The sequence below is a fragment of the Etheostoma spectabile genome, chromosome 11, assembly GCF_008692095.1.
Source record: "Etheostoma spectabile isolate EspeVRDwgs_2016 chromosome 11, UIUC_Espe_1.0, whole genome shotgun sequence".
NCBI lineage: Eukaryota > Metazoa > Chordata > Actinopteri > Perciformes > Percidae > Etheostoma > Etheostoma spectabile.
In genome coordinates, this window is record NC_045743.1 from 6658461 (window position 1) to 6684717 (window position 26257).

At 41.0% G+C, this 26257-nt stretch overlaps 1 protein-coding gene across 1 annotated transcript; it reads right to left on the minus strand.

Moving 5' to 3' along the window:
* Positions 1-651: 651 nt before the first annotated feature.
* dop1b (DOP1 leucine zipper like protein B) lies at positions 652-25436 on the minus strand. Its single transcript, XM_032530372.1, has 38 exons — positions 25194-25436; positions 21888-22065; positions 21194-21375; positions 20920-21090; positions 19476-19665; positions 19223-19321; positions 18759-18882; positions 18570-18679; positions 17840-17951; positions 17589-17709; positions 17334-17453; positions 15422-15530; positions 14468-14704; positions 14063-14373; positions 13564-13967; positions 13183-13454; positions 12929-13081; positions 12662-12762; positions 11925-12115; positions 10240-11836; positions 9616-9715; positions 9318-9509; positions 9016-9138; positions 8787-8921; positions 8455-8510; positions 8258-8362; positions 7956-8022; positions 7695-7854; positions 6628-6710; positions 6426-6535; positions 6179-6328; positions 5262-5323; positions 4771-4899; positions 4502-4638; positions 4349-4404; positions 4115-4258; positions 2706-2838; positions 652-1826 (listed from the first exon to the last, which is right to left on the minus strand). Exons 2-38 carry the CDS (start codon positions 22023-22025, stop codon positions 1569-1571), a joined length of 6942 nt encoding a protein of 2313 aa, XP_032386263.1. The 5' UTR covers positions 22026-22065; positions 25194-25436; the 3' UTR covers positions 652-1568.
* Positions 25437-26257: the final 821 nt, after the last annotated feature.

Sequence of the window (26257 nt, forward strand, 5' to 3'; positions counted from 1 at the left end):
ATCTGGTGGATAAGGTGGAACTTCAGAATAGTCCACAGAAGGAGGGGTTTCATTAAGAGTAATAGTGCTCAGGTTAGATTTGTATTTATTCCAAACAGCTGCTGTATTGTGTGCATGATACAGTGAATTATTGCACTCTGCCGGATCCAGTATGTGCTTTTGATTATTGAAGACTATTGAAAGGTATTTATAGTTATTATTGAGTTATGAAGTGTGGACTTGAAGACTTCTGGCCCTGCTGAAGTTTTTTTTACACAAAAGTCTGAAAGGACAAGCTTATGTTGGCATATTGGGTTAATCTTCAAGACATATGAGTTCAGTTTTTACAGTGTTGGGTGAATAGGGAATACTGAGTCAATGTTGACCTATGTAGCCTAAAAAAAAAATCGGTTATACCTCAATGTAGATTCATTATGCCATCCACAGACACCCGTCTGTAGAAAATATTACCAGAGAAACCCAAACTGGTACCAAAGTGTACAACAGTAAAAAAAAACTATATCGACCAACACAATATGTGGGCAGTTGGAATCAGGAAGTGAAACCGCCAATTTGATTAGATTTTTGTCACAGCTTTGAGCCCCGTACCAAATTCTTTCCAACGCAAATGCAGAAAAATAAGCAACTGAAGCTGTAAATTGAAACACAGTATTTAAGCGTAATATTTATTTTAAAGAGTCTTCTGTTTATTCCAAAACTTGAAATGGTCTTTTTAACATCCAAAATAAATTACTCAAGCATTCAGCATTGTGGAAAAAAAGACAACAGGCAGCTGCTAAAAATATCCATTAACAATGACAAAGAAAGCAGATTTCCCTTAAAAACCTAAAAATGGCAAGCATGTATTTTAGCGGGGTATACCCAATAATTTCTCAAAGGGTATTTGTGGTGTACCTAAACTACATTCAGTACCTTATTCATACAACTCTTAACGTGAATCTTAGCCAATGGTTTGAGAGGTCAAATACTGATTTATCCAATAACAATGAAAGAGAAAGAACCTCTTTAACAGCAGCCATATACTGTAGTCTTTACATTCATCTTTACATTCTTACAAAGTCAGACAAACATAGCTATGCACGCACCAGAAAGTGTGGTTAACCAGAAGTGATGAACAAGTGAAAAGAACACATTAACAATAATTCATAAGGGTTATTCACAGCGAATCTGCTATTTGGTGTCAAACTAAAAAATATTACTGATATTACAAGGCGTATGCCTTATAATAACAGACGGTAATCATTTGAAGTTGGTTTACATAACAACAATTTTTAGTGGTAACATATTTTGGTCTTAAACCATATTTTACAACTAAGATGATACTTTTCCTTGAGAGAGAAAGAAGCATTCCACAGTAATTTAAAATTAATACTTCTATGTTTTTTTTCCACTGAAATAACAACAACAACAACAAAGTAGGCCTAGGCTTTTCTAATATGGATTCAGTTTATATGGATTCAATTCAACATTATCACCAACTTTGCCTATCTTAGGTATTCCCCTTGTATGGCTGCAGGTCCAAGAACTTGAGAAGAGGACTTAGTTGATTAACACTTAACGCTTGAGTTCTAACTCTCCATGGGGTCCAGGAACTCTTCTTCAGTGATGCACTCCAGCCTCTTCAGGACTGTGTCTGCACTGGCGGCTGGGTAGTCTGCTACTGGGAAGTTGGGCATGGAGTGGCTATTGGTGGGAGGGCCCTGGAAGGAACAGCAAAGGGTGCGAAGGAAAGGCAACAGCTGGGTGATGGAGGACAGTGAGCGTTGAGTGAGGAGCGGGAACGTCAAATGCTCTGTGGAAGATTCCTCACTCAGCCCATTCATCGTCTGGAATAAAAAGAGGGAGATGTGGTCATTTCACAAGTCAAGCCAAGTGGAACTTTAAATAAAAAATAAAAAAATAAAAAGACTCCAAGGCACGCTTCTTGTGACAATTACTATAAAAAAGGCTGTGCAGCTCTACTTTTAAAGTAATGTTTCAATGTGAAATAGTCATCTAAATAAAACCTTTTTATAAAATATTTCACAAGAAGAGTGCCCTGTATTTTTTTGTTCCTTTTCAAACGAACAACCTTCAGAAATTTGTTTGGAACTTCTGAGCACTCCGACTTTTTAAACGTATAAAGTAGAACTTTATTTGTCCCCAAAGGACAATTGGCTTCGCAGCAGTGACAAATAAATAACTCAACAAAAAAAAAACAATCAGAACACCACTTCGGCTGGTTGCTGCTTCCACATGCACACAATTTGAATAAATGTGACTTATGGACTTTGTAAAGTATGTTTCTTTGTTAGACAATATTGACAGAGTTCAGTTTCAATTGAGGTTTATCACCGAGACTGGGATAGTCATTAGACTCATTCCAGTTCCATGATAACACATCAGCAATCTGAGACTAGTGCGCCAAAATAAACATCAGTAATCAAGTGTGGCTGTGTTTAGGTTAGTCTTGCCAGTGTTGCTAATAACATTAAAGCATGAGGCATAGGTACTGTTGCTATGGTTACTTGCAATCTAATAACTTGCAGAATGATTTAGAATGGTTAAACTCATGTATGTTTGAGATGTCCCCCGTTAAAAAATATTTTCCAAGCAGATACTCTTACCATCTAATCTAAATGGCTATTAAATATTGTGGACTTTTTAAATGAGAATGACTATCTATAGTTTGACTATGGCTGTTTTTAACCCATGTATGATCTTACCCTGTATCGCTGCTGAATCCCTTCCAGTACTCTGACAACATGGGGTGTGCATTCCTGCTCGCCTTCTATCAGCGCATTCTCTGGGCCACCGTAGCGGGTCACATCCACTTCAGGGACAAATGCCCAACGATACCTGTCCGTGGAACAGATAGTTATACAGAGAAAGATAAGACAGAAATAATGAATAAATGAATCATAATAATAAATACTTTATTCATTTTGTTTTGTCTTACGTTTTTGAGATCTCTCTTGAAGGAAAAACTTAAGACTGTTGACCTAGTTCTGGTCTGGCTTTTAAGGCAGATTCTATCTGACTCCAAATTTGGTCACGTCACCTTGCACCCTTTAAGTTTTAAGTGTTTGTTGACTGGTGGATCAAAAATGAATTCATACGATTTGCTCAGATAAGTTATATCAAAGCTTTGGTGAATGCTATTGCAAATAAACGTATGCATACAGACTCAGTTCCCTTCAAGACAGATTCTCTCTCACCCTACTGCCAAGAATCTCTCCGGGATCTTGCCCTGACTAGCTCAAAACCTCCTATCTCCTAAACTATCTCCAGGAAGCTTTCTTCCCCACCCTTGGTCGTTATCAGATGGATGTAGTCCAGGTTTCTTGGTTTCCACGCCCAGGTCCATGAAGACAGTTTGTTCTTTATCTTCTGCCAACCCAGGAGCGGTGCAAGTTGAGGTCACCCTATGACCTGTACCTAACCTTTCTACTTATTAAAACACAGCTTTATTGCTCTCTGATCTTCTGATCTAAGAGTCTTTTATTAAGCGCAAATTATTTCCCCAGTGTTCTGGTACTCCCTTATCAGGCCAGATGGCATTCTCACAGGAAGAGCAGAGAGGTCAGCCATGACTTTAAGGCTTCTACACAAAATATATATCCTACACTCTTTAACTTCCCCCCTTCCTCAAGTCTACCTTGGTTGTGTCTGATATGAAACACCAGTGTCTAAAAACAATTTATACTTTGTAGTTTCCTTTGTGGGATTAATAATGTTTTTACTCTGTCATTATTATATAACCTTACACACAGGCATGAATTACACACACATGCTCAGTACCTATACATGCACTAATGGAGAGATGTCAGAGTGGGGGGCTGCAGCTGTCAATGGACAACCGCCCTGAGCAGTTGGGGTTCGGTTCCTTTCTCAAGAACAAATTGCCAGTGCCTAGGAGGTGAACTGGCACATCTTTAGCTACCAGTTAACCACCATACTTTGGTCCATGTGGTTGACCTGAACCAGCAACCCTCCGGCTCCCGACCCTACTCCCTACAAACTGAGCTACTGCCACCCCAATATGCGCACAAAATAACTAATGCAACACCACAACGTATAAAGAGACATCTGTTAGCATGTTTTTCAGTCCCTTTGTCCTGAATTAGGCTCTTACATCTGAAAGAGTGGCATTCTCTCTGGAGGAAAAGCCAGGGAGGCGTCCAGAAACTTGCAGGCTGACAGGTACATGTCCAACTCCGCCTGAGAGAAATTCACTGGTCCATTCCTATCAAGGGCTCCCCGCACTACTTTAGCCAGCCTAGGTGGTACACAAGGAAAGCCTTTTGAATGAGAGCCTCAACAGAATGTCAATGAAATGTGAACTTGTGAATAAAATATATCAACTCACTTTGAGACCTCTTTATCTAACTGCAGAGCTTTCTCTAGACGTGCCAATATGCGAATCTGCAAAAATACGTTTCCATTAACAAAAATTAAAATAGTCACTTTAACAGTATTCACCCAGTGCACAAATCCAGGCTCTTAGAAGATGGGATTGTACCAGTTCTGTGACCATGATTGGCCAAAGAGATGTGAGGTGCTGGGATGAAATCCGCAACAGGAGAACACGAAACATCAGGAACATCTGGGCTGAAACACCAGGGCCAGGGTTCATACGCAAAGCCTCAGTGAGACGCTCTGAAAGGGGGGGGGGGGGAGTAAAGTTGTATACTCATTAAAGAACACAGTCAATTTGAACGTCTGTTTCAACCACTTAATTGAACATAAGTACATCAAAATCTACAGAAATATCGAGAAACAGCACCACACCTTGAATGGAGGGCAGATACAGATGATACTGGTCAACTTCTCCACTGAACATGGCAAATGCCTGGCGCTTCAGCAGCATGGGTTTCTGGTCTACATTCGCAAACAGCTTCAGGGAGCCGCTCTGCATGCCTACAGCAGAAACACATACAGCTTTGTAACAGCAAATAATCAAAAATGTCTCTGTAATTTGAATTTGACACACCACTTCCAGAAGTGACATTTTGACTGCACTGGTTTGAAAACAATTGATGTCTTGTCTAAACTGTACCTGTCTATCTTTGAATACTTCTATTTTTAGGAATTAATCATTTATAACAATCTACATAAACTATCTTCATCACTATGTATTTGAAATCTTTGCATTATCTCCATTTGATGATCTAGACGTTAAAAGTAAGAAATGAACCTTCGGTGTCACAGTTTACCTCTCACCTTTAGATTACAGATGTATCTTTACAGAACCCCAAACGTTTACTCGAGGCTGTACTTACTCATGAGGTCTTTAAACATGGTCTTCTCATGAGTCAGCAGGTGGTCAATAATGGATTTCCAACTATGAAGAACACAGGGCAATCAAGAAGAGGACATTAGACGTGTAATAAAATGAAATACAGAAAAACAAAAAGATTCTATATAAAGATGCAGCAAGATAATTTCACACATGGTGTGCACACACAAATTAAAGTTTTCCCTGCTCCAACTGCCAGAGCTGCAAGCTTGACATGTTTCTCTTGCTCTATCAACTGCCTCCATGCAGAGCAACAAAGATGAGATTAAAGTAGGAGAAATGTCAAGAAAGAAAAGAATGTCATATAAAGTATCAACTGTACTGTATGTTCAAAATAATGATATATTTATTACATAAATTATCAATATACAAATATCAATATCCATAGATAGATAGAGAGATAGATAGATACTTGATTCATCTTGAAGGAACTTGTAGACTCTTTGACTACACATACTATGTCATGTTTGATATTAAATTTGAGTTGAGTTGTGAAAGTACTCTCTACAGTGATTGGATATACTGGACCGGATATGCACACGTGTATAAATAAGAGTCACCATCTCCCCTTTAAGCCATATAGTTACGGACATGAAAAGAGTAAGAAGAACAACTTTAACTTTTTTTAGCCTTTCTGAACTTTCTCAACTCATGGATTTGATTGGCATATCGGCTTGGTCACCATCAGACTTTCCCATCTGCAGCAGCAGGCTGACTACTCTTCCTTCTACTTTCCTGTCCAAGTGGTAAGCCCCAAGTCCTGAATGTTTGGACTTTAGATGAAGTCGTGCTTCATGTTCACTGCCATAAATATACAATATAAAAATCTTCTTTTGTAAGAGCAAATATAACTCCTCTGTGTTTGTGTGTGTGTTTTTAAGTTTAAATAAACATACTAACCTGGGAGCACAGGAGGCCCCCATGGTGAAGAAGAGGGGGTCCATGAAGAGCTCAAAGACCTCTTTCCTCCAGGCCCTTTTGGTATAGGCATACCCACTCAGACTGCTCAGCAGCTGAGCACTTGCTTCAAAGCTGGGCATGTTGTAGGCACTAGAGGAGAAAAGTCCAAGAGAGATGAAGTCTACTGAGACCAAACAGACCACAGCTGTTATATGTTAGCATAAAGACAGCCCTGCACACTAGTTACCTGTGGTTCTTCAGGTAAGGGAAAACATAGTACATTAGTCGAGAAATTAGAGGAACGGCTTTCTCCTTTTCATCACTGCGGTATACCATGTCCAGAAGAGGTGCCAAGACCTGTATGGTAAGAGAACGTGTGAAAAAATGCAAACACAGAAAGATTCACACTTTCATTCCCTCAGCATAAATAAAACCTCAAAAAGCCCTACCTCAGCCAAGAGAACAAGAGCTTGCACGCTGTAACCTGAGGGAGCTGAAGAGGAAACCATGGTGCTAGCTTGAGCCATTGACTCTGAGAAGGAGATGAAGGAGAGAAGGAATAGTGGCATTACTTGTAAGTGACAAGTAGGTGACAATTATAGATAGAAATGAGGGATGGGAATCACCAGAGGCCTCACAATGTGATATCATCACAATACTTATGTCACAATACAATATTATTGGAATTTTAAACATGTTACATAACAATATTCTGCGATATATTACACTTCATTACCTTTTTTTTTCCAACAAATTTTACTCAATTTAAAATGATTCCCCCAAAAAGAAACTTTGTCAACATCTGTTTCATCTAAAAAGATTCATTTCTCTGTTTGTTCATTTAACTTAAATTTTATTGCAGCAAAATGGGATTGTCAAGCAGACAAACTGACCAACACATATACCTGTGAGATAAAATATCAATACTAGCAGTCTGTGTATCGATACAGTATTTCCATAGAAAATATCGCTATACTATGCAGCATAAATTTTTCCCCCACCCCTAAAAGAAATCTTTCATCATAGAGTAAAAGTGATCACTCAGAATACAGGTAGCCCCAAACTATGGTAGGAAAATGCCCCTGACAGCATCAGGCCAACCACAGTGTAGAAATCAAGCATTCGAGTCTGTACTCTTCCCATAGATCTAAATGCAGATGTCACTTTAGTCATTGACCCTAATTAAGCGCTATTATAACAAATAAAAAGCTCCTGCCATCAGAGCCCCAACGGTGAACTTTGGCCATTACAACACTTGGAACACTGGATTACCACGGATATGGAGGCAGGTCTCTACTCTTAGGTCAAATCTCAAAACAAAGTAAAAAAAAAGTTGTGTTCATCCATGGTATACTAAGCTGAAGTGTACTATAGAAAGAGCAGTGTTTCCAGAGCAACGTCAGTGATTTGTAAGCTTTATTTACTATCTGACAGAGGGCTATATTGACTGCCTGGTTTAACTGTCTAAACCAGTAGTTAGGATGAGGTCATGAACGTATTTGTCAAAGGAAGTTACCATAATGGTCCCCATCCAGGTCGACGTCTTCAGGTTCGTCTGCTTCAGGGCAAACCTGTGGCTGAACTTTGACCTCAAGGTTGCGGCTGAGCCAACTGGTCTGCTCCAGAGATGACCCTGCAATCCCGCCCACTGCCTCGAGAATCCGCTGAGTCACCTCCTGCATGATAATGACACCATCAGTATCACCGCAGTATATTACATGCATGCACTCACTCGCTATCTCAAATCATAAATACAGTAATACAAGTTGCGTCATACCTGCAGATCTCTAGTGTCCTTCTTATTGTCCAGGTTTGGAAGCCTATTGACAAAGTCATTCAGTATTCTGCAAGACAGAAACTTTTAGTTAGTATCATATTTCCCCAAAGGAAACTAAACTAAACGTGGAGCAGATACAACCAGCAGTCCAATCATTGTTAATGTCATGGAATGCAGTGCATTTCTATAAACTTTATTTTTTACTTGGAATAAAGCGACAACTGCATTTTGTTGTGCAACCCCGTGTTGTGCATTTACAGTAAATTAACGTTGATTAAGTAATGAAAGTGTTTAAAACTGACCCCAGCAACAAGAAGTGCCCAGGCGGTGCTAGGTTGAGCTGAACAGATTCTCGTAACAAACTGAGGAGAGGAGCCATGTTTTCCTGCAGAGTCGGAGCTGAAATGCTACATACAGCAACATAAAAAATGAACAGTTAGCATTTATAGAATGGTTTTATTAAACCTGAGGTGGAGACTTGCATTGTATTCCTACCGACCTTTGGATATAGGCGTAGCTGAACTGTAACATGGGGATATCTACCAGGGTTGACTTCTGATGGAGAGAAAAGTATAAAAAGTTACAAAAGTGAGGGAAACAGAAACTTACACACACACACACACACACACACACACACACACACCACACACACACACACACACACACACACACACACAACACACACCACACACACACACACACACACCACACACACACACACACACACACACACACACACACACAACACACACACACACACACACAACACACACACACACACACACACACACACACACACTTTTGAAAAGCTGTGGATGTAGGTTTGTCTACCTGTTCTCCTTTCATCTGATGTGGTTTTTTCACAACCTCCTTGACCAATTGTAGGATGGCATCTGTGTGCAAGGTGTGCAATGATTTTACCAAAGCCACAATGGTTAGACGAGACTCACTGGCCACAGGCAAAACCTGAAAGAGACAGCAGTGTAATGATGTCAACAAATGCACTAAATCCTTTCAGTGAGTGTCCTTTCTAGGTTTCTAGAAACACTACAGGTCTTACTTTGTTTTTATGTCTCCTTTTACTCTTCCTGGTGCTCCACACTGCTCCCAGTGAAGCCATGAGCTGAATCCCATACTGCCCAGTTAGAGGAACCAAGAACTCCAGTATCCGCTGCCGTAAAATCTAAACACACACACACCATGAATGGATGATGTTTACCATAATAACCCATGCACATGGCCAAAAAGGAGAACATGTGTAAGTGCCGGACAAACAATCACATGCAGCATAACTTACACAGATCTGTTATTACATACATTTGGATAAAAGAAGTGAAGAAAATATGCATGTATGTAACAAACCTTGGTGCTTTTAAAGTAGACAGAGGTAGAAGTGTGTCTGCTGCTCTGTGCAGTGTCAGATGCCCGCCTCTGAAGCTCTTCCCTCATGACCACCCCCCATAACAATGCCATGCTACTAAGCATGTGCGGTAGTGCCTCGATCACAGCGTTGCGTGCATTACGGGCATCTACAGGATCACAGGCAACCAAGGACTGACAGAGAGAGAAAGAGAGAGAGAGAGAGAGGAAAATGGGTATTTACATTGTCATACATAAAAGACGTAGGCCTACATATCTGTGTCTGTGCTTAATTCCTCACCCTCTTGTTGTCCAGTAGACAATAGTGTGTAATGGTGGTCAGGCCTTCTAGCAAAGTCAGAGGGTAGTCAGGAGCAATGTTTTCCCTCCTACCACTCAGGCTAATCAGAAGACAGAAACACATACATCAAATTAAATAAAAAACGTTTAAAAGAACAATAGTGTCCTCACTGTTGATTTCTGATTATTTCAAATTAGCATGCAGCTGTGAAAATAAAACATAGCTAGAATTTAAAGGACAAAATTTGGGGATTTTTGCGATTGATGGCTGCTGCTGGTTCTTGCACATTTACCATTATACACACTGGTCCACATAACTACTTATACTGCTTTAATTCTTGAATTTCAAAAATCATTGGCAAACTTAGCAGTGCATCTTTGTACGGTTTTATTTTGTTCTTGTGAAGTGGAACGTTTTCTTCCATGACTTTACTTATTTTTTTACATTGGTTTTAGTTATTGGGTCTATGTGGGTTTGACTATTGGTTGACTTGAGACATAAAATCCTACATGTCAGGATAGAGACCAAACTGGCACCCCTAAAAACTTAATAAATCTGTCAAATTGTTACAGTGTACAAAACTATATAAGCAAGAACCCAGGTTTTCAGTGGTGCTTAGTCTACCTCTGATTTGTCTTTGCTCCATCATGCTCATAAAGCTTGACCAGCTCATCCAAGTTCCTGCAGATCTGACTGATGAGTGGAGCCACAATGATGCCCAACGAGCGACCCAAGTATGGCAGAGAGGAGCACAGCAGTGACACCCAGTGGGGGTGCATGGCATAACCATACTGCGGCTGCAGAGCCCTGGCTGCGGCAGAAACAAACATTCCCTGGGCTGTGATAGGGTGGCTTTGGACGTATTGAGCTGCATTGATGGACTTCTGAAAAAGAACTGCCGTTTGCCACTCTCGAGCAAGGGAGGTGGTGGCAGTTGGGGATTCACGAGACTCTCCAGTCTGGCCAGATGCTCCAACTGCACCAGCTGCTGAGACAGCCCCACCAGGCCCAAGATGGCACTCTAGGACTATGAGAGCCTGGAGGAGTTTCAGTAATTCCATTTGTAAGGGGTACTGCTCCTGTCCACCTCCTGCTCCAAGATTCACCAGGCTCTCCTCTGACAGGCATTCCTGCTCATCCAGCAACTCCGGACCCTTGGGTGGTCCCTTGTCTGTTCCCCTCTGGCTGGCATACATGGATGCAGAAAGTGCAAGCAGAGCATACTGCTGCACTTTACATCCCGAGAGAAGTCTGCGGATAGGCTCCAGACTGGCCCCATCGCCCCCTTGTCCCTGTGCCATACAGCCAAGTTGGTTCACCATCCGGGTCAGCACCTCCACACTCTTCACCTGAACCTCCCTGTTTCCCTGCAGGTCAAGCGGACCCAGGCTCAGATAGGAAGGGTATTGAGAGCGCAGGAATCGCAGGCACAAGGACACCAGCAGTTCAATGAGCAAGGATGGAGGCAAAGAGGGGGAGGATGAAGGAGAAAGTAGGCCGCCGTAGAAGCCCTGACCATCTTGAGCCTGTTGGTGGCGCTGCAAGAGGTTAGAAACCAGGTTTAAATGTGCAGCAGAGCTTGTGTCCAGAGAAGTGTAGGAGAAGGCATCCACCAATAAGCACTCAGCATTGCTCCGCAGCAGGCTGTCTAGCAGTGCCAAGCCTTGGAGCAGATGGCGCCAGCCGTCGGCCACAGGATACAGAAGCACATGGCGAAACAGAGAGTCGATGGCCTCTCTCTTCTCACGCTCCTGTTTTAACAGGCGAGACCTGGCCATGACTTCCAGCTCTAAATCCTCCTCATCCTCACTTGACAGTGAATCAGATGCCTGCGTGTGCTCGGACTCTGCCCTCCGCAGGCCGTTGACAATGCCTCCTTCCTCAATGCTGCGGTAAGGGACAGAGCCTGAGCTGGAGTTCTCAGTGGATACCTGGGCACCACTTGTGTCAGCTGACTCAGTGTGTTCACTCTCGGCCTCTTCCTCCTCCTCCTCCTCCTCCTCTCCATTCTCTTCGGTTGCTTCACTCTCACTCCTAGATATCACTAAAGTGTCCGGAGGTTTGGCCAACTCCGGGCCACTGTCTAACTCTGCCCACAGGGATTCTCGGTCCACAATGTTCATGAGGTTTAAGGTGGTGACCTCTGTTGCCATGGCATCTGCAGATGTCCCAGATGTTTTGGTGGAGATTTGACGTTTGTTGCTTAGACTTTTCAGATTACCTTCAAGAAACAGAACAAATCACACATTCATATATTCATCCAATTGATTGTATTCACTTACACAGCATATGCTGACAAATGCACTTACCAGCAGTAAGATTTTGTTTGATGCTCTGAATAGAGCAGCGCTGAGTGGAGGGGTGAAGCAGCAACAATAGAATAGGCTCCAGGATTCGAATTACGTCATTAAGGGAAAGAGCCCTGACCAGCCAACACTGAGCTGCTGCACTTATTGAGCCATCTGTACAGCTTAGACTATTCACCACAACACACAGAGACCTGAGAGAGACACACATTTCAACAGTCAGATTTAGTAGATAAAAGGTTTTCCCAACCAAAAATTAAAATCATGGCTTTTTTAAAAATGATTTCAAACTGTGGAGTTCACACAATGTTTCTCACGATGGGTTACAGATACAAAGAAGCAGGCTATGTCTCAGATCTTACGCAATCTGCAGTGTTTGATCATGTTATATATCATGTAAATCACATTGACATTTCATTCAGATTTTACATATTCAAGTATCATTGTTACATCTGAGGTTTTACTTTGCACATTGTGGGACATTTGCATAAAGTAGAACTTTTCTCAACTTTGTTGTGCCATTTTCCACTTTGCATCATTGCACCTGACACTTATGCCTCCCTGTATGGCAGGTTAATCCCCCATCTGAGGAGCACTGACACATCTGTTGATATTGTAAGCTATATAAAGACAGTACTTAGACAAAATATACAGTATTTAAGAAGTACAGACACAGTGATATATGTGAATAAAGACACTACCCTCAAGTTGTTGCCACTTTACAACTATGTACTACTAACCGATCAAAGGAGCGATTGCGAGACATGGTCCTGTTGGTCTGGATCTCCCGAGTCAGGTGCCAAAGAACTGTGAAGCGGTGTAGTGCTTCTAGCCTAACAGCCTGGAGCAGACAAACACAAGATAATCTGTTGGCTTTCTTGCTCAACTTGTCACATTTTCTAATTTCTCTGTTCATGTGTCCCAGTCAAACTGACACATCTAGAAGATGCTGGGAGCCAAAATATGCGAACAAATCATGTTGAGTGTGTGTGTGCAGGCAAAAACACCTTGTCTTTGTGCAGTAGCGCCTGGCAGATGATGTCTTCACAGATGGAGGCTGATGGAGCCAAACAGTGAAGCCTGTAAAAGAGTTCCACACAGGAAATGTGCTGCTCTCTCCGCTCTGTGTCCAGTTGGTTCCATAGCACCTGGGACACCCTCTGGGTCAAAGCAAAAGAAAACAAAAAACATCTTGAATTCTGCATTTATGCATTACACTACAGCTTTGAGTTACACCAACATTTTTCTTTTATAACCTAACCTGATAGAAATCTGTGCCTTCCTCTAGGGCCCGAAGCAGAGCAGGGTAGATGGGTGGCACAGTGACCATCTGCAGCCGCCCACTCAGAGGGTTGGAGTCAGATTTCTGGTAGCGTCTGTGCTTGTCCTGGATGACCAGTGCTAAGGACTGGGAGTGGTTGATGAATTCCAAGAGGGAGGCCACTGCAGTGTGCTGGATGTTGTAGTCCCTGGACAGGCAGCACAGTATCATCAGGGACCTCATCCACACTGGCAGACTGTTGACGTCCCCACCTATGGAAAACAAAAACGTTTTAATCACTTATGTGGGTTCAAGTATGTAGCTGACAATAGTATTAAAACAACTGGATAAATAACATATACGTGTACAGTATGTGCTGACCTGTGTGGCCAAACATGTCTGTGTGGAGAACCAGAGTCTCCTCTTCTCTTAGGTAGACAGGGAAGGTGGTACACTCCAGCAACAGGTGGCAGGTGGCGGTGAAGGCCTGTCGACAGGCCTCAGAGATCTCTGCCCTGCTCCGGGGCATGTAGCCAGCCGCCCAGTCCAGACACCCTACATGCCCACGCTCCTTTTTCTTCTCTGTGGGGGCTGCTAAGAGCTGGCCGTCAGATGTAGGGTGGGGTTTAGACTTGTGTTGAGTGAAAAGTTCAGTTAGTTTGTCTTTAAATTCACGTCCCCCTGTGCCTGGTAACAATGTCTTCTGATCCACAGAAGCAGCAGTTAGGTCATACTGGGGTCCTTTCTCTAGTCCTCCGACATCCTCCACCTGTACCAGTAGATATCTGAAACATGGTAATAGTTAAAATATTACGACACAAACTTAATATAAGAGATCCATTTAGGTTACAGCTAATTTGATAGGGGCTCAGTGGTTTACCTTGTGGTTATGAAGGCCAGGATGTCCTGCAGACATTGGGTCATGGTGTCTATACAGCCTCCTCTCCTCCACACTCCCTCACCTTCTTTGTATATTCCATTTCCCTCCTGACCCATCCCCATCCCTGGTAGGAGATGGTGCTCTGACGGTGAAGCGCTGATGCCCAATCCACTGTCTTCAGACCTGAGTGTTGGGTATATACCATCGGCAGGTTCTGCTTCATCTCCTCCATCTCTGTCCAGCTCTTCATCTCCATGGACACCATTAACCTGGCTAACACTGCCTTCTTTCTCTCCTTCCTTCTCTATATCCTAGATAGAGTAATATCAATTTGAAGATCAGTCAAACATCCAAACTATTATAAAAAGAAAACACATTGGCACAGACTGTACAATGATACCTTACCTGAGTCTTTTTGCTTTTCTCCTCCAGTAACTCTAATTCTATGTCCTCTGTCTGTGCACCTGCCTCAACATCCATATAAGCCACAGGCATCTGGATCTTACTCAGAACCTTAAAGCAGGCGCGTAGACCGTGTGTTACATCTTCCAGGCTAATAAAGTCCATGTGGCTGTGCAGAGTCCCCAGCATGGCGCCCAACATCTCAGGGAGAAACTGGGACTGGATGTCAGCATGGAGCTCCTGTGGGAAAAAACACACAAGCACTTTTTGACACTGCATATTCTTAACACAGTGCTGACCTAAGCCCAGGAGTATACAAGTCACACTGCACTTCTACTAGCCCTGGGTTAAATGTCTGTTGGAACATGTGACTAATGTTTACATTCTGATGACATGACAAAAAACTTGCGTTATTGAACAACAAAAAAGGTTACTTTAGCAATATTTCACACCAGCAACCTAATACTCCATGTTTAGTTGATTTTCAGGGGTTAACCCCACAAACTAGAGGTTAACCCTGTTCTGAAGCAGGGCCTACAAGCCCAAGGAAAAAACTGCAGCTAGCCCACTTTGGAATGTGCCACGATGGGTCATTGTGAAAGCTTAGCCCCAGGCTAACAGGTCCCCTTATCTTGTACAGTGTGAAAAGCTCTGTTTGTGTGTACACATTTCTTTAGGTGTGTGTATGAGTCAGACTTTGCTTTAGCAAACTAGTGCTGAATAATAGTCAACATTTGTTTAAACCTAACTGTAACTGAGTACCAGAGGGATGCAAGAAGGGGTTACCTATTTTTCTCAAAATAATAGGTTTGCTTTTCAATTTGTCTACATACTTTTTAAGTATTTGGATTTTGCCAAAATGTCAAACCTGTAACTAGTTTTTAGCAAAATCTTAAAAATGATTACTTGCATCAATTTTGTTTCAGGCAGGGAACTAATGGTGTTTGAGTTGTTTACCAGAGGAAGAATGTCAAGCAGGAAAATTATGAGATTTGACATCTCTGTGACAGACGGAGCAGGGTGACAGTGCTCATCCCGAGGAGGCGTTGGTGGGTCACCTTTGTCACTATTGAGTAAAGATGAAAAAAACAAAAACAGTGATCCTTGTCGTTGATAATTGAGGGTAAACAAAAAAAAGTGCACACATATTTTATACAAATTTTTGGCAATGTTTATTTTGCACAAAATCTTTTTGTTTGATACAGCCATTGGCTTTCTTTAACCTCACCGTTTTAATGAAGCTGTAGTTTATATACAGTACATATACGTATGTTACTGCTAACTTTTAATTTGACCTATAATCATGCATGTTTCTGAGTTGGCACATTGTACTGTGTACAGTGGGTCTCAAAAGTTTGGGCACCCTTGGTAAAAATGTGTATTAACGTGCGTAAAGAAGCCAAGAAAAGTTGAAAAAATCTCCAAAAGGCATCAAATGACAGATCAGACTTTCGTATAAAATGTCACAAAAAGGTAGATTTTATTTCCATCATTTACGCTTTCAAAATAACAGAAAACAAAAAAATGGCGTCTGCAAAAGTTTGGACACCCTGTAGAGTTAATACCTTGTACCGCCCCCTTTGGCAAGTATCACAGCTTGTAAACGCTTGTTGTAGCCAGCCAAGAGTCTTCCCATTCTTCTTTGAGGGATCTTCGCCCATTCTTCCTTACAAAAGTCTTCCAGTTCTTTGAGATTTCTGGGCTGTCTGAAACTCACTGCTCTTTTGAGGTCTATCCATAGATTTTCAATTATGTTGAGGTCAGGAGATTGTGAAGGCCATGGCAAAATCTTCAGTTTACGCCTCTTGATGTAATCCATCGTGGATTTCGAGGTGTGTTTAGGATCATTATCCAGTTGCAGAAGCCATCCTCTCTTTGACTTCAGCTTTTTCACAGATGGAATCAAGTTAGCGTCCAAAATTGGCTGAAATTTTATTGAATCCATCCAAGTTCTATTTTAACCTCATCGGTCTACAGAAGTTTCCACAATGCATCAGGCTTGTTTATGTGTTCCTTTGCAAACTTCAAACGCTGATTTTTTGCGGTGAGGACGTAGAAGAGGTTTTCTTCTGATGACTCTTCCATGAAGACCATGTTTGTACAAGTATCTCTTTACAGTGGAATGGTGTACCACAACTCCAGTGTCTGCCAGGTCTTTCTGGATGGATTGTGCAGTCAAACATTGGTTTTGACTTGCTTTTCTCACACTCCTGTGAGCTGTTCGGTCTGATATTTCTTGGTCTTCCAGATCTTGTTTTAACTTCCACTGTTCCTGATGACTGCCTTTTCTTAATTACATTCTGAACAGAGGATATTGGCACTGAAAACGCTTTGCTATCTTCTTCTAGCCTTCTCCTGCTTTGTGAGTGTCAACTATTTTCAGTTTTAGTTTTCCAGACAACTGCTTAGAAGAACCCATGGTGCTGATTGTTGGGGCAAGGTCAGATGAGTCTGGGCATTTAAAACCTTAAGACTGACATCACCTGGTCTTTCCAGATGATGATTGAGAACAATCCATGACACGGTCTGGTCTCAGTTTTCCAAAGGGGGCGGTGCATGCTATAAACTCTGCAGGGTGTCCAAACTTTTGCAGACGCCATTTTTTTGTTTTCTGTTATTTTGAAAGTGTAAATGATGGAAATAAAATCTAACTTTTTGTGACATTTTATACGAATGTCTGATCTGTCATTTGATGCCTTTTGGAGATTTTTACAACTTTTCTTGGCTTCTTTACGCACGTTAATACACATTTTTACCAAGGGTGCCCAAACTTTCCCCACTGTAGTCAACACCTGATAGTTTACATTTTTAACATTCAAAATGCCCCTTTATAAATAAGGATTGAGTGTCACAGTCATTCCTGCCATACCTGAGAGAAGTGCAGAAGCGTTGCATCATGTACTCCCACAGGTATTCACTGTTCATGGAGCTCACAAGCATATTCACCGTCTTTATGATCTCCGATGCATTCTTATTCTCTTTTATCCTACTGTTTAGGAAAACATATGAAAAACATATTTTTTTCTGTCTTCCATTTGTATGTTGTAATATTGTCACATGTTCAGTTCATTATGAATCCAACAGTAAACATTCTTGCATCTGTCCTATCATCTATATCTCTCACATGGCTAGCTGGTTGCCTGAGAGCCCTGCGCTGGCGACGGTTTCCTCCCCCAGCATCTCTAGACAGTAGCTGTAGAAGGCTCGGACCACCTCCAACAACAAACTGCTCAAGACCACTGGACCTACGCAGCAACATTGTCATTATCACAGTGAAACATGCTTCAATTAAAGCGGAGACATTGACAAGAGTGGTAGATCAAGTAATTCAGCATTATGACATGTTTGCATACTGTACTGCTCAGTGCTGCCTACCTATCTCCGGTTTATCCAACAGACTGATGATGATGCGAAAGGGCCTGAGGTACCCAATCACATTCTCTGGGTCGCTCTCCACATCCTTCTGTTTGAGGATGTTAATCAGAGCCTGGAGTCACAGAAACAAACACATGAGAATAAGAGAAACATGTAGCGAACATTTGTACACCGTTCAAACAGATACATCTGACCGAGCTGTGACAAGTAACTTCCACTTCCTCTCAATTACTGTTCTATACATGCTTCTCTGCCGAGTAAAGATAGAAGTTAAAACGGTTACGATTTCCTGGCCGGGTCAATTCCTGTCTGGAACCTCATGGTGACAAGACAAGTCACTGCTCCCAGTCCAGAAATGGTCCTGCAAATAAACCCCTGTAAAACCGCAACCTTTTATTTTCAGACACTCTGAATTAAGCAAACGATATATGACGTCTTAATTAAATGTGCTTTAGAGGTGTCTGTTCCCCCATGATTTCAGTCAGAAAGCTAAGCTTACCTGCTACTGGTTATAGCTTCATAATTACAGTACAAACATAAGCGTGGTATTGATCTTCTCATTGAAATCTTAGCAAGGAAGTCAATAAGTGTATTTTCCAAAATTAACTTTTTGTTAAACAGCATTGACAAATCAGGTTATCCTAAAAATAAACATTTATTTTGTATTCATTTATTCACATTTTAGGTTTTGGTGTTTGTTTGTGTGCTTGCCAACACATGAGTGAGTTACCTGCACAAGGAAATCTTTAGAGTATGTGTTGAAGTAGAAGGACGTGTGTTCCTCTGTGGTAGAGGAGAGGGTGGGGTGTGGAGCCACCATTCCTCCTTTTTTGTCGGTCCCTGAAAACACATTCACAGAGTTAACTGGAAGAATGACTGGGTAATTTATTACTGAAGAGGGAATTTCAATAATCGGCACCTAGGAGCCAGGCGTAGAGGCGTCTGTTGAGGGACATGTCTCTGCGGAGAAGTGTAAGTGAGGCTGCAGACACCACTGTTATCATGTCTTTACAACTCATGTTGATACCAGACTCCACTGGGTCCTAAACCGAAAACACACAGAGTTACAGTGGGTTGAAGAACAACAGAAAAGAAGGGAGTGTAATGACAGGCACTATGTTCAATGGGAAAGAAGATAAAAAGTAAGCATTGGAGACAATTCACAAAAGTGATACACAAGATTTTCAAACAGCAGTGACAACTGTGTGTATATATAAATACAATTACATGGTAATTCATTTTCCCCATAAATAACCTGAATCTAATGATGTTTGACAAGTAATTTCGGGAGTGGAAATGTAAAAACACTTTATTTATATCACTTAGAACCAAATATGTTGTTCAAATAAAACAAGTAGTGAGTGTGTTTATGTGTGTACCTACCAGGCATGTAGCAAAGGGAAAAAAGTAGAGCAGGATTTCAAGCATGTTCCTCTGCACCAGGACATTTGAATCTTGCAGAGAAAGACACACCGACTTAATCTGAAGACAGACAGAAGCCGAGAAGCTCAGAAGTTCAGACAGATGAGCAGAACCAAAACATGACTGAAATATGTCCACAATACAACAATATCTCCATAACTATTAACTGTGCTTCATTCCACATTTCTGCAGTAAAACAAACACAGACACTCACCACCAGTCGGTGGTCGTAGCCTAGCATGTATGTTTGCTGGCGCAGAGACGCCATGCAGTCAAAATGTGTGACTATAAAGACTGAGGCAGGCAGTCGCACCAAGGGGGTGACCAGCATAGTGCCCCACAGCGCACCATAGAACACTTGCTGACCCACCAGCAGTGACAGCTTGAGCAGCAAGGCATCCGTCCTGGACAGAAAGAAAGGGAGAGAGAGTACAAAGTGAAGAGAACTCCCTGTTATGCAATTATTAAATCTGTATTTCCAAGTGGCAGGCTGACCTTGTAGTAGTTATGTTATACCATATATTTCTGATCCAAAGCCTCTGTTGTTTCAGTATAGAAGTACGGTTTAGGTAGTATACAATCCTTAGGAGTCACCCAAACTGACTCCCCCAAAATTACTCTAAAAGCGGGTGTTTGTCAGTATTAGCTCAGGGATAGACACTAATTTTTTTAAGCACTGGCCACACTGACCACCAAGCCCTTAAATTAGGTTGCCAAAGTACAAAGTACATTTTTGGTGACCCATGTTTAAACTTATGTAAAAACGATGCAGAATAGGCAATTTAATGAAAATGAACACAGCATTCCTTAACACTTTAATAGATGAAAATACACATACATACATCATATATACACTACCGGTCAAAAGTTTGGGGTCACTTCGAAATTTCCATTGCACTCCATTATAGACAGAATACCAGTTGAGATCAGTTGCATTGTTTTTTTAACCAGCGCAGCAGTTTTCATATTACATTATGTGCTTAAATAATTGCAAAAGGGTTCTCCAATGTTTTCTCAGTTAGTTTTTTTTAAATGATATCAGATTAGTGAACAGAATGGGCCTTTGGAACATTGGATGAATGGTTGCTGATAATGGGCAATGTAGATATTGCATTAAAGATTACCCCCCCACTCAGATCAGCTGCTATTCTGTCTAACATCGAGTGGAATGGAAATTTGTAAGTGGCCCCATACTTTTGACCGGTAGTGTATACATACATAGATACATACATACATACATACATACTGTATCTCAAGACAGACCAAAAGTAAATTGCCACAACAGTTACTGAAACAGGAGTAAATAGTGCACTATTTGAGTATTGTCAGCTGCAGATTTTTAAACTTTCAGTGATCGAGTATTTATGGCAGCAGGATGGTGTTTGTAGGATTGACTCAAAAGAAACTACTGTATCTATGTTCATCATAACGCAGGAACATGTCACGCAGTTTAACAGTGTGTCTACATGCTTTTTTTTTATATAGCAAACATCACAAAATAGTTTTTGGACAACAATGGAGCTCTATGGCACAGAGGAATAAGCTGTCAGGCTTTGGCTTCATAAACCATATTTGTAAGTAAGATCGTTGTTTGTTTTGGTCTTTTCATGGGATTTGTTGACAATGAGAGGAATTTTGAATATTGTCATGTTACGTACCTGTCGTAAACCTCCAGTCCCTCCTCTAGGCCTGGTAGTAGTCCTGTTATGAAGGCCTGAAGACTGGGCAGCAAAGCCCTCTGCAGCGGGAGATAGTAACGCTCATACAGTGTAAGCAGCATTGGCTTCACTGCCATGGCTGCATGGCCCAACAGTGGGAACAATCCTGAACTGAAAACCATGAACACACACGAGTTATATCATACAAAGCTGTGCACATAATAAGACCAGCTCTCTCCTCGAAGCAGTAACAAATTCACGCAAATTTCTTTACCTGTAAATAAAAAGATCCTTGGCCAGCCATTTTGTTCCAATGATTTTGAAAATGACTTCGTAGGTCTCCAGAGCTTTGAGGTGTACTCCGCTCGGCAGAGCAGGATGCAGGCACTGGGCGAGACGCTTCCCTATGATCAGCCTTTTGGGGAGTAGGGAGTAGCGAAGGTTACTCTGCAGAGCCTGAAAGAAAGACAAAAAAACTGGGTTGGCCAATAACTAAACAGATTAACTATAAAGTGAGAATTTTGTCCAACCATCCAATAAACCTACAAGCACATTGAGGAAATGTTGTGCATATTGTCATAGATTTTCCCTCACATTCTCTGTGTGCTTTAAAGACCTATGTTTTTGCATCAACACACATTGACACTCCAAAGTAAACATACAGTATGCACATTTACAACCCAAAAATAAATAGCCAGAAAACTTGAGCAATAAGGGTGTATAACAGAGCGAGAGATTTTCAACAATAACTTCCTCGTACTTTAAGTACAGAGAACTGACACACACAAAGCAGCTGTGAAGATGACAACCGCAAATGCTAATGTAAGTTCAGATATAGACCAAAGTTCTTCATTTTTACAGACTTAGTCTTACGCTATTAGCAGGCCGTACTGAGATAACCACATAAAAGATATTAGCAGTTACACTATTTCTATGGCATCAAGTTCACTCTGTTCATCATAACGTACCTTATTGAGCTTGCCCAGAGAGGATATGAGATCTGCCCATTCACTCGATGACTCAAAGTTTCGCAGTGCTTTCTCAATGACCACTGCATAGCTACGATAACGGTAGTCATTCTGCAGTTCTAACTCCTCAGGATCCATGATATATCAGTCTGATACAAGCATGTTCAGCACAATATTTCTGGAAAAGAAGTGAGACAAATAAGAGGTTTTGAGGAAAGAGACACGTATGTTTTTCAAACTCAAAACAATATTCAGTTTGTCGGTACTATCTCTCTGTCTACAGCCTCCTGGATATCCTTCTGCCTCTTAGACTCGTTTATAGCAAATAAAATTAGCCAATTAGCTCCGTTCACTAATATATACAAGCTCTGAGGCCATAGAGACAAATGTCCTCATTCATGACTGGTCAGTGTTTGTCTGATTGACTTGTCTCTCAGTCTGAGGAGGGAGGAGTCCTGCTAACCCAATCTGTTTGGCCATGCATGCCCTTTCAGAGAAAAACAAGTTATGGACTGGGAACAAACAGAGGGATACAGTTTTCTCTTGTTTACACAGTAACATTTAAAGCAGCAAGACAAGGCTTTCTTGGCCTAGGGGTAAAGATGAGGCAACATTATCACCTTGTAGTGTTGTCATAGCAAATATGCAACAGGCACAGAGCAACATTAGCATTTGTTCGGATGTGTGTTTCTGGCCATCTGATAGATATAAGTCAAATATTCACTCTCCTTATAGCTCTGTTTACATGACAGCTAAATATACTGTATAATCTAGAAAGTGTAGCTTTTTTGCTTTCAAGCACATCACAAAGGCGGTGGTGTGTGTGTGTGTGTGTGTGTGTGTGTGTGTGTGTGTGTCGATGGGAGGATTAGAGAAGCACAGACATCTGGACTCCCTGTGCCTGAGCTGAGAGGAGCTTTACCATCGCAAACAAACCCAACAACACGTGCAGGGCGACTCTGTATTAGTGGTGAAATTATCAGCCTTATCAGCTCAAAGACATAAGCAATTTAAAGACTTCACTTTTGTCTCTGTTATCTTGTGGTGGGCATTTTTTATTTACTTTATTACATTTTACATATTTAACACGTAATGAATACATGTAAAAACAATATGTTAAATTTCATCAACAACAAAAAATAAAAAGTGAAATAATAAATAAATGGGAATAAGACAGGATGAGTTAGGTTTATTTCTTGTGAAAAACACAACAGGAGAGTGACAGTGAGCAATTAAGTATCAAGTGAAGAAGAAGGATCAAGAGTCAAGATTATTTCTGTTCCCATAACATGGCTCAGCCTTAGTCAGTAGCAGGTACACCTCTACACTGATTCCAAAAATCCTTTCATGAAATAATTACACTCTCGTTCTAGCCCAACCAATACAAAAAAAGATTCAAGCCGATAACAATTGTAATCTGATAATGATATATCAACAATATACAATTAAGTGATCAAAACAAGTAGATATTCTGAAAAGGACATTTCTCAGCAGATTGATTAACTTGTCCACAACACAACAAATATAACAAAACTTTAAACAAAGAACTTCACTGGAAATTGATTTAGTATCACTAACAACTACAAACAGACACAAAGACATGAGATAAGAAAAAGAAGACTTGAATCACCCTATAAAGCCCAATAAAATATTACACACTAGTTTACTATAATAAATATTACAAGAATTTGTGTGTGGACAAGTCTGCATAAATGGATTTCTGATCATTAAAACAGACTGTATCACTTTATCCTTCATTTAGGCCTACCAGTACTCTTTGGGGATTTCTGTAATGCAATTTCCTGTTACATAGTGGCCAATACATAGACCAATAACGATTTACTGTATTTGTACTAACCTAGGCCTGGTCAATAATATCAATTAGGCTCTATACCGTATGGAAGATGCATTTTCCTACGGCCCTGGCTTTTAGATGATATGGCACAATTAGCAAACTGCTACTATTGTGCAAGTTTTTACTTCAAAATCAGGTTTGGTAATAGTATGCTTTTTCACCATGTTCTTTTTTGAATATGATCGAACATGTCATATACATGCACCCATTACCTCTTAGTACCCATTTCATGAGATAAGAAGCTTAATTGATCTTGCACCATTAAAATGTACACATCGCCGCAACTCAAGCGAAACAAAAAGTAACTGAGTGATATAAAACATGTCTGGAAATGATCAAATGGAGAAAAGAAATGTATGGCAACCGGTTTGTAATCTCTGACCAAAACAGATTTATGACATCAAAAATTTCTAATCCCTAAAAGCCACATGCAGTACTCCTGACTGCACAAAAACCCTGGCGACCACCCTGTCACACATGGATTGACAGTTCCAAAGTGTTCTTTCACATTGACAGCTTTATCAAAATTAAGAGTGGTTACAGACATGATATGTATAAAATAATAATAAATAAATAAAAAAGGTCACCCTTTCAAAGCAAACTATACCACAGAGTAGGTGATGCTATTCTACACAGAGCCTGCTCAGCTATTTCTCCTTAGATGGACCATCATTCTCCCTGCAAGGAGACAACTTATTTGTATTTGTCTTATTTGTGTGTGTTCGTCTGATCACAGCTGACAGCTAGATAATTAAATTGTGTAGGCCAAGCAGAACTAAATGTCCATTCTCACTTCCTCATTGTAGGTGTAAGCAGAACACCAAGTGCGATAAAACAATGCTTTCTACAGACTGTTGTTAGGCAGCGGAGTGTGTGCTTTGAGGGTGGACACCATGGTGGACACACGCACTATGGCACACAACAAGCCCTGCTATCGACTGTGTCACCTGACTGAGACCAACACCACAGCATGCTTTAAAGTGACGGTGTTTCGCTGCGAGAAAGCAGATGAGAAGACACAACACACACAAACTTTGGCCAATTGACAGCTGGCTGCTGCAGCTTTTGGCCTGTGAGGATACTGGAGCATTATGGAGCTGAGTAGTACATTATGTAATTGCACAACATCAGAGACTGGATGTTACTGCCTCCAAGATTAGGAAACCAGTAATTACTCTTAAGATATATTTACAGAAAGTTATGTTTGTGTACAGCTAAGGTAAGCGTACATTCACATTTTACGAAATTGAACTAACGTTAAAATTCAAAGAAGCAGCTACGTTAGCTATTAAAATAACGTAACGTTAACGTAATATTTTAACGTCAGGGTTTCGTTTTTTGGAGCACCAGAAGAAATATTATTATATTCTGTTTACAACAAGACAACATATACCTTAGAGCATCGCCCTGTAAACAAAACTAGCTAGCTATCAGGTGCATCAATGACTCACCAACTGCGAAACAAACCCAAGATGCGTCAAAGCACCCTCGCTTCAAAGCAGTCCGACTCAAAGAAGCGACCGCCCGGTCCTCATAGTGCATCCTTCACACTAACGGAGCTCAAAGAAAACAGATGGTAAACCTGTTATTTGTCCAGCGGATGAGTCGTGTGTCGCTAAACATCCCCAGATGGCTGATAGTCAGAACGCGGAGGGGATCCTCAAACTCAGCTGAAGGCGGACGGAAGGTCCACTTCCTGACAGAGAATAGGTGGGAGGGAGTGTTTTTATTCAATAATAGGATTCCTTTTTCTATTTAAACCAACATTATTAGGTCCATGCACGAAAAGCTTAAGATGAATTCTCACTTACAGCAAAGATAAACACAATTTTCCTCCTGCATCGTAAAAATTGAGATGTAGACACTACTGTGAACTCACTGCACTCGCTTTTGGTACAGTCCAGGATGTGCTGCGTTTACAAACCTTTCACTTCACTGCCAGATTTTTGACTGTGGACTGCACACTGTACTGCAACCCCACTTATAGAATCTTTGTACAGTCATTAGCATACTTAAAACATAACCTCAGCCATACTTGTATTTATTTATGTTATTTTATCACTGCAAATAAAAAATGAAAACATGTGTGTGTTGTTTTGATATTGTTTAGTAAGGAAATATTTAATTAGGGGGTTATTTTGATGTAATATACACTACCTTTAAATAAGCCTACATACATTGAAATTAGGCCTAGCTAAACAGTTCAATATGGGCTCTTTTCACAGCAGACATTTGACACGTGTGAGCTTGAATAGCACACACAGCTCATTTTGGGGCCGATACTGGTATCAATATTTTGAGAAAAACAAAACAGGGATATAAGAGGTAATCTATTTCCTTTTAAAATGTAGTGGAGTGAAGTATCACAAAATAATTTACTCAATTTCAGTAGGCTACAAGTATTTTGTTAGTAATCACTACACACAGCCCTGAAACACACACACACACACTCAGGATGCTCAGGACGTATTCATGCACAAATGGAGAGATGTCAGAGTTAATGGGCTGCCAGTTC

What these genes read in the sequence shown, in the direction of transcription:
- dop1b (XM_032530372.1), bottom strand. Translation starts at nt 22,025, where the DNA reads ATGGATCCTGAGGAGTTAGAACTGCAGAATGACTACCGTTATCGTAGC. An exon ending in TCTACTTTAAAAGCACCAAG is followed by an intron (nt 9,139 to 9,317) that starts GTTTGTTACATA and finishes GTGTGTGTTTAG; the next exon opens with ATTTTACGGCAGCGGATACT. An exon ending in CATGTTTAAAGACCTCATGA is followed by an intron (nt 4,900 to 5,261) that starts GTAAGTACAGCC and finishes TTTCTGCTGTAG; the next exon opens with GCATGCAGAGCGGCTCCCTG.